This window comes from Saccopteryx leptura, chromosome 1, assembly GCF_036850995.1.
Source record: "Saccopteryx leptura isolate mSacLep1 chromosome 1, mSacLep1_pri_phased_curated, whole genome shotgun sequence".
NCBI classification, from domain to species: domain Eukaryota; kingdom Metazoa; phylum Chordata; class Mammalia; order Chiroptera; family Emballonuridae; genus Saccopteryx; species Saccopteryx leptura.
The window spans coordinates 57,042,371-57,056,596 of NC_089503.1; the positions used below are offsets into that span (position 1 = coordinate 57,042,371).

General features: G+C 43.7%; 1 protein-coding gene and 1 non-coding gene across 4 annotated transcripts in view; both read left to right on the forward strand.

The window, feature by feature from the left end:
* Positions 1 to 14,226, forward strand: part of RNF121 (ring finger protein 121) — a 111,422-nt gene that overhangs the window by 46,013 nt on the left and 51,183 nt on the right. For 2 of the 3 annotated variants that reach the window (XM_066367515.1, XM_066367506.1), the window contains exons 2-3: positions 6,705 to 6,742; positions 11,217 to 11,358. In XM_066367515.1, the coding sequence (XP_066223612.1) occupies positions 6,705 to 6,742; positions 11,217 to 11,358 (180 nt within the window). The remainder of the gene's footprint in view (positions 1 to 6,704; positions 6,743 to 11,216; positions 11,359 to 14,226) is intronic. The other variant, XM_066367522.1, reaches the window with a different exon arrangement.
* On the forward strand, positions 5,298 to 5,434 carry LOC136389946 (small nucleolar RNA SNORA76). The gene has a single exon (XR_010748488.1). It is a non-coding gene; the product is annotated as a small nucleolar RNA SNORA76 (small nucleolar RNA).

The window sequence follows — 14,226 nt, forward strand, 5'->3', positions numbered from 1 at the left end:
AAGAGAGAGACACAGAGGAAGGAGGGGGGGTGGAGAAGCAAATGGACGCCTCTCCTATGTGCCCTGGCCGGGAATCGAACCCAGGTCCCCCGCACGCCAGGCCGACGCTCTACCGCTGAGCCAACCGGCCAGGGCCCTGATTGTTTTTGTAGTTCCTCTCCGTTCCTTTTTTATTAGGTGAGAGATGGGAGACAGACAGACTCCCACATGCGCCCCACCAGGATCCACCCTGCAGGCTCTCTACAGGGCAGTGTTCTGAAGCCCATCTGGGGCCGCTGCTCTGTTGTTTGGCAACTGAGCTATTTTAGCACCTGAAGTGAGGCCATGAAGCCATTCTCAGTGCCCGGGGCCAACTTTCTCAAACCATTCGAGGCATGGCTGCAGGAGGAGAATAGAGAGAGAAAGAGAGAGAGAGAGAATGGGAGGTGTGGAGCAGCAGATGGTCGCTTCTCCTGTGTACCTTGACCAGGAATTGAACCCGGGACTTCTACATGCCAGGCTGATGCTCTACTTATGGGCCAACTGGCCAGTGCTCTCTGTTCCTTTCTTATTCTCTGTATGTTGATGAGTTTCTATAATGTTGTATATGGGTTCTTTTTTCTATTTATGGTAGATTTTTGGTTCTTACCATGTGCTTCATATTTAACAAGCTTTGTTTATAGCTGTCTGTTTTAAGTTGGTGGTCACTTAAGTTCGAACATTCTAAAATCACTGCAATGTACTACTACCCTGAGCATGCGTGATCTTGTCTAAAATCACTAGTTTTTACTCATCACCTCCATCCACATTTATATTTTGTCATTATTGTTCACTTTTTTTTTGTTTGTGTGTATCCCTTAAGTTATTGTTGTAATTACACACCTTTTTCTGTCATTTAATAATTGTACTAGCTTTATAATTGTTTGATCCACTGCTTTTATTATGTGTTTGCCTTTATCAGTGAGATTTTTTCTTTATTTTCTTACTCATATTTTTTTTTTCTTTGCATTCCCCTTAAGCTGGAAATGGGGAGAGACAATCAGACAGACTCCCGCATGCACCCTGACCGGGATCCACCCGGCACGCCCACCAGGGGCGACGCCCCGCCCCTCCGGGACGTGGCTCCGCTGCAACCAGAGCCACTCCAGCGCCTGGGGCAGAGGCCAAGGAGCCATCCCCAGCGCCCGGGCCATCCCCGCTCCAATCCAATGGAGCCTTGGCTGTGGGAGGGGAAGAAAGAGACAGAGAGGAAGGAGGGGGGGTGGAGAAGCAAATGGGCGCCTCTCCTACGTGCCCTGGTTGGGAATCGAACCTGGGTTCCCCGCACGCCAGGCCGACGCTCCACCGCTGAGCCAACCGGCCAGGGCCCTTACTCATATTTTTGATAATTTCTTTTTAAAGTATTCCCTTTAATATTGCTTGTAATAGTAGTTTAGTAGTAATGAACTCCTTAATTTTTTCTCTTTTCTGGGAAACTCTCTTTTGATTCTGAATTGATAGTCTTGCTGGGTGGACTAATTTTGGTTGTAGGTCCTTGCTTTATATTTTGTGCCATTTGACCTGCAAAGTTTTTGAGAAATTAACTGACTGTCTTATGGGAGCTCCCTCATATGTAAGTAATGGCATTTCTCTTGCTGTTTTTAAGATTCTGTCTTTAACCTTCGGCATTTTAATTATGATTTGTCTTGGTTTTAACTTCTTCAGGTTCATCTTGTTTGGGACTCTGTGTATTCTGGACTTATATGTCTATTTCCTTTGTCAGGTTACGAAGTTTTCAGTCATTATTTCTGTAAATACAGTGTGTCTGTAAAGTCATGGTGTACTTTTGATCGGTCACAGGGAAGCAACAAAAGACGATAGAAATGTGAAATCGGCACCAAATAAAAGGAAAACCCTCCCAGTTTCTGTAGGATGATGTGGCAGCATGTGCGCATGCGCAGATGATGACGTAACACCGTGTATACAGCAGAGCAGCCCACGGCCATGCCAGTCGAGATGTGGACGGTACAGCGAAAAGTTCAGTGCGTTCTGTGGCTTGCTAAATTAGAATCCGTGACCAAAGTGCAATGTGAATATCGGCGCGTTTATAACAAAGCGCCACCACATAGGAATAACATTACTCAGTGGGATAAGCAGTTGAAGGAAACCAGCAGTTTGGTGGAGAAACCCAGTTCTGGTAGGCCATCAGTCAGTGACAAGTCTGTAGAGGCTATACAGGATAGCTACCTAAGGAGCCCTAAAAAATCTGTGCGTGAGCCCACATCGAACTGCACTGAATAGGTATGAAACTGAGAGTTTTCCTTTTATTTGGTGCAGATTTCACATTTCTACCGTCTTTTGTTGCTTTCCTGTGACTGGTCAAAAGTGCATCATGACTTTATGGACCCACTGTATGTTTTCAATTCTTTGCTCTTTCTCTTCTCCTTCTGGTACCCTATGATGTGAGTGTTGGTATGCTTGATGTTGACCCAAGATGTCCCTTAAACCAGTGGCCCCCAACCCCCAGGCCATGGACCGGTACCGGTCTGTGGGCCATTTGGTACTGGTCCACAGAGAAAGAATAAATAACTTACATTATTTCCGTTTTATTTATATTTAAGTCTGAACGAGGTTTTATTTTTTAAAAAATGACCAGATTCCCTCTGTTACATCCGTCTAAGACTCACTCTTGACGCTTGTCTTGGTCACGTGATACATTTATCCATCCCACCCTTAAGGCCGGTCTGTGAAAATATTTTCTGACATTAAACTGATCTGTGGCCCAAAAAGGGTTGGGGACCACTGCCTTAAACTATCCTCATCTTCAGTTCTTTTTTTTTTTTTTTTTGCTCTTTCAGTTGGATGTTTTCTGTTACCTTATCTTCTAAATTGCTGATTCAATCCTCTGCTTCATCTAATCTTCTGTTGATTTCTTCTAGTGTATCCTTTATCTCAGTTATTGTAGTCTTCTTCATTTCTGACTGGTTCTTTTTTTAAAATTTTTTTTATTTAATTTTATTTTTTTACAGAGACAGAGAGTGAGTCAGAGAGAGGGATAGATAGGGACAGACAGACAGGAACAGAGAGAGATAAGAAGCATCAATCATTAGTTTTTCATTGCGCGTTGCAACACCTTAGTTGTTCATTGATTGCTTTCTCATATGTGCCTTGACCGCGGGCCTTCAGCAGACTGAGTAGCCCCTTGCTGGAGCCAGTGACTTTGGGTTCAAGCTGGTAGGCTTTTGCTCAAACCAGATGAGCCCACGCTCAAGCTGGCGACCTCAGCATCTCGAACCTGGGTCCTCTGCATCCGAGTCTGACGCTCTATCCACTGCGCCATCGCCTGGTCAGGCCTGACTGGTTCTTTTTTGTTTTCTGTCTCCATTTTTAAATTTCCTACCACTTGTTGAAGTCCTCACTGAGTTAACCTATTCTTCCCCTAAGTTTATTGAGATCATTATAACCAGTGTTTTTGAACTCGGCATCTTGTAGATTGCTTATCTGCATTTTGTTTGATCCATTTTCTGGAGTTTTTTCCTGTTCTTTCATTTGGGATATGTTCCTTTGTCTCCTCATTTTGGCTGACTCCCTGTGTTTGATTTTGTGTATTGGGTGGCTCTACTGCTTCTCCTGGTCTTTGGCTGAGAGGCCTTTTATAGTAGGTGTCCTGTCGGGTCCAGTGACTCAGTTTCCCTGGTGTATTATATGTGTCTTCCTGATGTAGTTGAGTCTTGATTTCTCTTGGCATGTCAGTGGGTAGGATTGACCCTCAGCTGACTGGCTGTGAGGAATGGCCATGTTTACAGTAGATGAATAGTTGTGCAGGGGCTGACTTCATGGAGTGGGATTCACTTTAGTGGGGCTGTGGTGCCTGGTGAGTCTACCCTTTGGTTGTGTCCTTTGTGGAGTTAAGTGGTGCTCTGAAGCTGGCCACTGGTTATGTTCTGTGGCCTTTGGAAAGAACTTTGGTATGGGCCAAGGTCAGCTGCTTCCTGTGTTGTACTTGAAGGAACCTGGAAGAGACTAAACTGCGAACTAAGGTTGGATGCTGCTAGTGCCAGGCTTGGGTCCCCTTAGCAAGAGGTATGGGACATGCTGAACCCAGCTGCTGCTTTTGTGGAGTTTGGGGACCTTTGAGAGATTTTAGGAAAGTCTGCAGTGCTAGCTGAAGAAGGCTGCTTGTGTGAACTAGTTGATGGGAGAGGTTCCTGACTGGTGTGTGACTTGGTTGGGCCTAGGGTCTCAGGTTGGAGCTGGGGTCTTAGGGAATCACCCGGGTGTGGTGTTAGCCAAGTTAATGGGGAGTTCCAGCTTGACAGTATGCACCTGCCTCCAGGGTAGGGAGAGGGCTCAACAAAGGAACAATGATGTCTTCTAGCACTTTTGTCTAAGAGAGAGCTGCCTGAACCCTGCCTCTCTAGCCCTTTCCCTGAAGCTCATCCCCATAGGTCTCTGGTGCTTTTCAAGCTGCTGTCCCAGTTCTGGAGCTCCAAGTGGTTGAGTTTGAGTGAGTAAGTCTCTGCATGGTCTCTTAAAGATCTGCAGTGTCTAGGCTTTCAGCAGCCTCCTGTTACCTGCCACCTGTCACCTCCGTTGCCCATCCCCACTTGTTTTCATAGCCAAATATGGGCATTTCTCTGCCTCAGCTGGGGAGCCCTGATGGGGTTGGGACCCCTCACTCCTGAAAGGGGACCTCAACAGCTGAGATACTCCCATTTCTTAATCACCACACCATGAATGTGGGATTTGCTTATTATACCTCTTCATCTTTCCTACCAGTCTGGACATGGCTTTTTCATATCATAGTTATAGGAATTGTATTCAGGTAGTTCTCAACATTTCTTCTGTAGTTTGGTTGTAATTTTGATGTTGTGGGAGGAGGCGAGCAAAGCATTTACCTATTCTGCCATCTTGACTGGAAGCCCTCTCCCTCCAGATTCTTAATTGCCACACTGTGGATGTAAACCTGCCCAAACTGTGTTTCTGCCCCTCCTACCAATCTCAACATGTGAGGCAATTTGTAAGGTAGGAAAAGGGAGGAGGGTGGTTGACATCGTTACCCCAAGTGGCTTTGTGAAGTCTTGGGAGATTGTCCTCCCTCCCTCCCTCCCTCCCTCCCTCCCTCCCTCCCTCCCTCCCTCCCTCCCTCCCTCCCTTCCTTCCTTCCTTCCTTCTTTCTTTCCTTTTATTTAGCTGGGACATGTAGAATCTAGAAAGCACTACCTAAATAGTGATGGGTATTTTCAGTACATACACATAAAGGATGCCTTGATAAATATGTGCCAATTTTACTGAGTAGTAGAGTTCTGCCTAGTGTTCTTCAAATATTTCACTTGGACGCGCTGCCTTTGAGCCCCCGTTGCGCCTGCATGTGGCGCCGGGGTCAGGCTGCAGCTGCAGTGCAAGAGCATGTACTCGCGCATAACTGGGACCGACTGCCCTCTGCCTGCGGCCCTTTTACCAGCGAACGACACTGGGGGGGGGGGGGGAAGAGGGGGGAAAAAGCAAATAAAAAAAAAAGAAAGGAAAAAGAAAAAAAAATTTCACTTGATACTTTTATGAAGTTATGAGAACAGTGGGAAAATGGGCCTTGAACATCATAAGTACTAAAGCAATATTTGCTTTTTGATTCATTTGAGTGATCTTGGAAGCTTTGTCTGTCTTTTCTATATCAAGGAACATTATCAACTCAGTTCAATATAAGAATGTATTCTGTGACTTAATGTACTGACACTTGAGTACGTTTCTGTGTGCCTAAGAGGAATCAGAATGTTTGAGCCCTGAACTCAAAGAGTTTAATAATATTCTAGAACAGTGGTTCTCAACGGGGCAATTTTCATCCTCCAGGGGACATCTGACAATGTCTGTAGACATTTTGGTTGTTGCATCTGTTGGGATGCTATTGGCACCTAGTGAGTAGAGCCTCAGATGCTACTAAACATCCTTTCTCCCACTTCACTTCAAACAAAAAATTAACCACACCAGCATATCATTGGTGCTAAGGTTGAAAAGCATGAGGCTCTAAAAGCATGAGGCTGAGAAATAGAATCAGAACTTTGAGGTTGGAAGGCCATACTTCTAGTTAAAAGCAGAGCTGGTACTAAAACTTGGTTCACCCTAGTGTAATGTTCTGCCTGCTACCATGGGGGCCATTTAGAGTCGTAGGGCATTATATATGGAATATTTTATCTAGTTTTATTCCCACTAGTCCCTTTTATACTTTTTTGTTCTAGCCTTACTCAGTTGTTTGTATGCTTTATAACTTCATGTTCATGTTAGTCCCTTTCCTGGGTTGTATTTCTCTCATTTACTCATCTGGATAATATTTCACATCTCCTCCAGGAAGTTTTCACTAATCTGTCACACAATAGGTTGGATTAGAAGCCACTTCTTTATTCTTCCATAGCTAGTCTTCATTCAGTATTTAATAAAGGAATTTTCCATTTTTATGTCTATTTTCTTCACTAGGTTATGAGAATCTTAAGAGTTAGGTTCATTCTTTTGTCTTCATTGCCTAGCACAGACATCAGAACAATATCAGTCATAGACATGAGCCAGAGTACCTGGTTAATTCTAGAAGGGAGAGATCAGTGGAGAATAGATTACTGAGGAAGACTTCATAGAGATTGTGATGCTTGAAGCTTCCTGTAATTCCTTGAAGATATTGATGAATGTGTAAGCATCTTATTTTTGGCAGGGACAGTTCTAAGAGAGTAATGGATTTTTCTGGTGGTGTCTTTCTACAGGTTGATATGTCACACCTCTCCCCAGAGGAGCAATGGAGGTAAGTGTGACAGTGTGGGCCCCTCAGGCTGGGAACTGCAGATTAATCCAATTTATAGAGTTGTATATCTACTCTTTTTGCTTCCTTGTCTGTGAGAGGCAGTGACTCCTGACCAGTAGGATAGGTTTTTGGGGATATTTTTTCCAGTACATAGATCACTTCTGGGTAGCTTCCTTGGTTCTGGGAACTAAATACATAATTATACCAAACCATCCACTGGATTTGAATACTAGTTCTGCCATTTCCTAGCTATGTGGTCTTGAGCAAATTACTTAACTTTTCACTGCCTTAATTTTTTTGTTTGGAAAATGAGGTTCAAAACAGTACCTACACCTCCTAGAGCTGTTGTAAGGATTAATATATGTGAAATCTTAGAACAGTGCCTGGCTTGTGTTAAGCTGCCAGTGTTACCTGCTTTGAAGATGATTGCCATCATTAACATCATCATTATTATGCATGACACTGGGCAGAGGGCTCTGATTGAGAAAATAGGAAGTGTATTTCTGATCTCAACTTACTAGTAACTTACTGTGTAACCAGAGTGGGTCAACAAATATCTTAAATATCTTAGCCTGACCAGTTGTGGCGCAGTGGATAGAGCGTTGACCTGGGATGCTGAGGTTCCGGGTTTGAAACCCTGAGGTCACCGGCTTGAGCTCAGGCTCATCAGCTTCAGTGCGGGGTTGCCGGCTTGAGCAGGGGTCACTGGCTCAGCCCCCCCCCCCCCCCCCCGCAAGCCACATATATATGATATGAGAAGCAATTAATGAATAACTAAAGTGATGCAACTGTGAGTTGATGCTTCTCATCTCTCTTATCTCTCTTTCCCTTCCTGTCTGTTTGTCTCTCTCACTAAAAACAAAAACAAATATCTTACTGTCATGATTTCTAATCAGTAATGGAGTTTCTGAGTGTTTGCCCCACAAACTTCACAAAATGGCTAACCTGCGAGCTGAAATCAACCAAATAAAATTTAATAATGAGAAAAAACCTTTCTTTTAGATTGCAATGATTGATTATAAAAATATAGCATGGCAAAGATATTAACTCATGACAAACCCAACAAGGTTTTAGACTTTAAGCTTAATAAGCACCAGTTGTGTGCCTCAGCTACTGAAATAATCCAAGAAATTTGGAAGATGTTCATAGAAAAAAGCTATCTGCCTTAAGGAAGGGACAGTGTCATTGTGCTCTGCTAGGCTGAGGCCACACTGGGTGCTATAAACGTTTCATTATAAGAAGATCTTTAGCTAGATAATGTCTAGAAGAAGGCAACCAGGGTTAGTGGTCTTCACATTATGTTATATGAATAGTGTTTAAAAGATCTAGAACTAAAAGGATCAGGAAAATGGTGATAGGGAATGTGGTAGCTTTTTTTTTTTTTTTTTTAAATAAGAGCATGAGAAATCTTTGAAGGGGCAGCATTGGGAAAGAGGAGTGGCTATGTCCTTTTTTTTTTTTTTTCATTTTTCTGAAGCTGGAAACAGGGAGAGACAGTCAGACAGACTCCCGCATGTGCCCGACCGGGATCCACCCGGCACGCCCACCATGGGGCCACGCTCTGCCCACCAGGGGGCGATGCTCTGCCCATCCTGGGTGTCGCCATGTTGCGACCAGAGCCACTCTAGCGCCTGAGGCAGAGGCCACAGAGCCATCCCCAGCGCCCGGGCCATCTTTGCTCCAATAGAGCCTTGGCTGCGGGAGGGGAAGAGAGAGACAGAGAGGAAGGAGAGGGGGAGGGGTGGAGAAGCAAATGGGCGCTTCTCCTGTGTGCCCTGGCCGGGAATCGAACCCGGGTCCTCCGCACGCTAGGCCGACGCTCTACCACTGAGCCAACCGGCCAGGGCGCTATGTCCTTTTTGTTTTAAGAGTATAGGTTTAGGTCCAGTGCATAGAAGCTGTAGGAAGATAGATTTTGTCTCATTATCAGAAACAGTTTTAATAATCATGGTGCGTATATTGAGAGGTAGAGCACCTCCTGCCTCTTTAAGCACTGGAGTTTTATTCCTTCATAAGCACATATGAGGGCCCTGGCCGGTTGGCTCAGCGGTAGAGCGTCGGCCTAGCGTGCGGAGGACCCGGGTTCGATTCCCGGCCAGGGCACACAGGAGAAGCGCCCATTTGCTTCTCCACCCCTCCGCCGCGCTTTCCTCTCTGTCTCTCTCTTCCCCTCCCGCAGCCAAGGCTCCATTGGAGCAAAGATGGCCCGGGCGCTGGGGATGGCTCTGTGGCCTCTGCCTCAGGCGCTAGAGTGGCTCTGGTCGCAACATGGCGACGCCCAGGATGGGCAGAGCATCGCCCCCTGGTGGGCAGAGCGTCGCCCCTGGTGGGCGTGCCGGGTGGATCCCGGTCGGGCGCATGCGGGAGTCTGTCTGACTGTCTCTCCCCGTTTCCAGCTTCAGAGAAATGGAAAAAAAAAAAAAAAAAAAAAAAATTAAAAAAAAAAAAAAAAAAAAAAGCACATATGAGAACTACCATGTGCCAGACACTGTTAGTTCTAGATTAGATTGCTTTAGGAGGCATATGTTCTTAATTCAATGGAAGTAATTCAAACAAAGGATATAAAAAGTAATTTTTGCATTGAGTGAGAACTTGAAATTGATGACTTCTCTGGCCTTTTTTAGATCCTTTCTTTCATTGTTGAGCACATCCATTCAGTTATATACTGTTTGAGAACAAGAAACTTATTTTTTGTTACCTTTATAACTTCCCACAGTCCTTAGGTTTTTTAAATTAAATTAAATTTAATTTAATTTTTATTCTAGTGAGAGGAGGGGAGGCAGAGACAGACTTCCACAGGCACCCCGGCCGGGATCCACCTGGCAAGCCCACGAGGGAGTGAGTGATGTTTTGCCCATCTGGGGCCCTTGCTCCATTGCAACCACAGCCATTTTTTAGCTCCTGATGGGGAGGCCATGGAGCCATCCTCAGTGCCTGGGGCCATGGATTGGCTGCAGGAGGGGAGGAGAAGAGAGAGAGAAGCAGGAGGGGCAGGAGTGGAGAAGCAGATGGGTGCTTCTCCTGTGTGCCCTGACTGGGAATTGAACCTGGGACATCCACACACCGGGCCAATGCTCTACCACTGAGCCAACAGGCCAGGGCCAGTCCTTAGGTTTTTAAAGTGTTATTCGTCCTTTTAGTTTAGCTTATTCTCACAATAAGCCTATGAGGAAGGCAGAAAAGATATGGACTCCTTTTGACAGGTGAGGAAATTGTGATGGAGAGATGTTAATTTTCGGTCAAGGCCACAAAAGTGTGTCTGAACCCTAAAGTTTCTGACTTCTAAACCTATTATCTATTTGTCAGATTCTCTCACTGGGGATAGTGTTTTATGTAAAATGAACCCTTAGGTATTGTGACTGTCTGGCTCACTGACATTGGCTTCCCTAGTTTCTCTCCCTAACATTTTATTACGAAAAATTTCAAACATATAGAAAAGATAAAAGAAGTGCACAGTGAACACTGTTACACTTACCACCTAGATTCTACAATTAACTTTTTGCTATATTTGCTTTATCATTTATTATAATTCATCCCACTGGGTTTTTCTTGCCCTTGGGGATTTTATGAAGATACCATTTATGTTCTTTCCCTTCCCTCCCTTATACCCCCATATATGGAAGATTTGTATAAAAGCTCCTGACTACAGCCTACTTTTGCATTTAGTGTTCTAACTTCTTCCTCATTCTTCTCCCTTGGTTGACTCTGACCCAGAGTGGTAGGAGTAATTATTTTCTATTCTTAGAAAAAGTTTTTTGCCTGTATTGGCCAAGGAAATAGCTTGCTGCCAGTTCTCAGGACAAGAACATGCCAGCCTTTGATTAAATAGAGTTCCTAGATTATAGCCTTTTTGAGTCCTTGAGGAGGCAGGCTGTTTACCTGTGGATGCTGATGGTGAAGTCACTCTTGAATTAATATAAAGTCAAAGCAGTCCAGATTTTTCAGGCTGTAACTAGTCTTCAGAATCCCTGGTCCTGACAGATTGTGTAGCACAAATAAAGAAAAACTTTAACCCTGGAATTCACACACATTTTCAGTGTTACTTTTTTATTGGTGTCATAAATATCACTAAGAGGATGAGACTTTGTGACTATTATGTTCTCTTTGGGTTACTTTTTCCTTCCATTGACAGGTTGAAATAGGTCTGAAATGGGGCAGTGACACGGGTTTCCGGGATTTTTTTCCTGCTATGGGAATGATGTTAGCTGTATCTGCCACTGGGGGCAGGAAGCAGACCACCTACGTTTAACCCACTAGCTGAGCTTCGTTATTGGGGACTGTAGAGCCCCTATTCTATGCCAAATGCCTATTCTAGGGCATGTGTATTTCTAGCCCCTAATTTGCATAGTACCCTGTAGCTGCAAAGCACAGTGTGTATTCTGAACTATGAACTGGTAGGATATCTCTGGGAAACACTGCCCCTTTACCACCACACTATCCCTGACCTGGCTAACCCCATCTGTTTGGCTTTCAGGGTCGAGCATGCACGCATGCATGCAAAGCACCGTGGTCATGAAGCCATGCATGCTGAAATGGTCCTCATCCTCATTGCTACCTTGGTGGTGGCCCAGCTGCTCCTAGTGCAATGGAAGCAGAGGCATCCCCGCTCCTACAATGTAAGTCATTTTGACTTTCTCTTTGTCTGCAAGTAATCAAGAGACTCTTCCTAAGTATTCTAGGATCCAGCCTAAACCAAGCCACGTGTAGGCTGAGAATGGACAATAATAATGAACTTTATGTGTGAATGGTGAATAGTGTATGGTGGGTGTGTCTTTAAGGTGCAAGTGATTTTAGAGGATCAAAACAGCTTACTTTCACAGCCAGAAAAGGTAGGCCATTCCTTTTAAACATTATGGGACATATTCATTAAGAGCTATTGAAGTAGAGGGAGAAGAGATTACTTGACTTGGAAGACCAAGCCTCCAAGTCAATAAATCCTACCAGTAGGATTTAGATTAATTTATTTTAAAAGGCAGTAATGGAGGATATGAAGAACAAATATAGATAGAACTACTCCTCAACAGTTAAAGTAAATCTTACCTTATCAGCAATTATTTTAAATATAAATGGATTAAATTTTATTAAAAAGCAAACAACCAATTCAGATATGAGTAGAGGATCTGATTAGCCATTTTTTAAAGACATGCAGATGGCCAGTGGGCACATGGAAAGGTATTCAGCATCACTAATTATCAGGCAAATGCACATCAAAACCACAATGAGATATCACTTCATCCCTGTTACAGTGACCATTACCAAAAAGACAAAAATTATACCTGGCCTGTGGTGGTGCAGTGGATACAACATGGATCTGGAATGCTGAGGCGGCAGTTCGATACCCTGGGCTTGCCTGGTCAAGGCACATATGACAAGCAAACAATAAACAATAAAGTGAAGCAACTATGAGTTGATACTTCTCATTATTCCCCATCACACTCTCTCTCCTCTCTTTGTAAAATCAAGAAACAAAATCTTTTATTTTTTTTGAGAGTGGGGACAGATAGACAAGAAAGGAGAGAGATGAGAAGCACCAACTCATAGTTGTGGCACCTTAGTTTTTCATTGATTGCTTTTCATATGTGCCTTGACTGGGGGCTCTAGCCAAGTCAGGTACCCCTTGATTAAGCCAGTGACCTTGGGCTCAAGCCAGTGTCCTTTGGGCTCAAGCCATTGTCCTTTGGGTTCAAGCCAATGACGATGGGGTCATGTCTATGATTCCACACTCAGGCCAGCAACCCCGTGCTCAAGCCAATAACCTCGGGGTTTTAAACCTGGGTCTTCAGTGTCCCAGGCCAACACTCTATCCACTGTGCCACCACCTGGTCACGCACAGAAATCTTTAAAAAAAAAAAAAAAGATAAATAATAAGTGTTGGAGAGGGTTATGGAGAAAAGGGAACCTTATTACACTATTAATAGAACTATAAACTGGGTGTAGCCACTATAGAAAACAGTAAACAGATTCCTAAAAAAAAGAATAGAATTACCGTATTTCCACTTCTGAGCGTTTATCTGAAGAATGCAAAAACACTGATTTAGAGATATATGTACCCCTGTATTTACTGCAGCATTATTTACAATAGTCAAGATACGGAAACAATTTTCGTGTCTATCCATGGATGAATGGATGGATAAGGAAGATGTGGTACATATATACAATGGACTACTACTTAGTCATAAAAAAGATGAAGGTATTATGCTAACTGATGTAAGTCAGATGGAGAAGGACAAATACTGTATGCTTTCACTCATGTGGAATCTAAAAACAAATGAATAAACAAAATAAAACAAAAACAAACTCATAGATAAAGAGAACAGATTGGTGGTTACCAAAAGGGAAGAAGGTTGGGGGTGGGTGAAATGGTAGAGGAGGTCAATTGTAGGGTGATGGATGGTAACGATTTCTGGTCATCTCTTTATATATATATGGATATTGAATTATAAGGTGGAACACTGGAAACTTATATAATGTTATATACCAGCGGTCGGCAAACTCATTAGTCAACAGAGCCAAATATCAGCAGTGCAACGATTGAAATTTCTTTTGAGAGCCAAATTTTTTAAACTTAAACTATATAGGTAGGTACATTGTTATTAACTTAATTAGGGTACTCCAAAGCTGGCCTTTGCACCCGCATGTGGTATTTTGTGGAAGAGCCACACTCAAGGGGCCAAAGAGCCGCATGTGGCTCGCGAGCCTCGGTTTGCTGACCACTGTTATATACCGATTTTATATCAATAAAAAAAGAAGAAGAAAGCCTGACAAGGCGGTGGCACAGTGGAGAGAGCATTGACCTGGGGCACTGAGGACCCAGGTTTAAAACCCTAAGGTCACTGGCTTGAGCATGGGCTCATCCAGCTTTAGCATGCATGGGGATGCCTGTTTGATTGTGGGATCACAGATATAACCTGACCCCATTGTTGCTGGCTTGAGCCCAGAGGCTGCTGGCTTGAGTCCAAGGTCACTGGCTTAAACAAGGGGTCATTGGCTTGGCTGGAGCCCCTTGGTCAAGGCACGTAAGAGGTATAATCAATGAACAACCAAAGTGACGCAACTATGAGTTGATGCTTCTCATCTCTCTTCCTTCTTGTCTATCTCTCTCAAAAAAGAAAATGCCTGACCTGTGGTGGCGCAGTGGATAAAGTGTCAACCTGGAAACGCTGAGGTTGCCGGTTCAAAACCCTGGGCTTGCCTGGTCAAGGCACATATGGGAGTTGATGCTTTCTGCTCCTCCCCCCTTCTCTCTCTCTCTCTCCCCTCTGTATAATGAATAAATAAAATCTTTAAAAAAAAAAAAAAAAAAGAAAATAATAATAAAAAGAAAAAAAATTCTCTCACCCCAAATAAAAGATAGTTCATGTAAATGAAAACGAAAAGAGAGCTGGGTTGGCTCTTAAATATCAGACTAAATAACTTTAAATCAAAAAAGTTTACAAGAGACAAATAAGGACATTATTTATTGATAAAAGTTTGATATAGCAAGA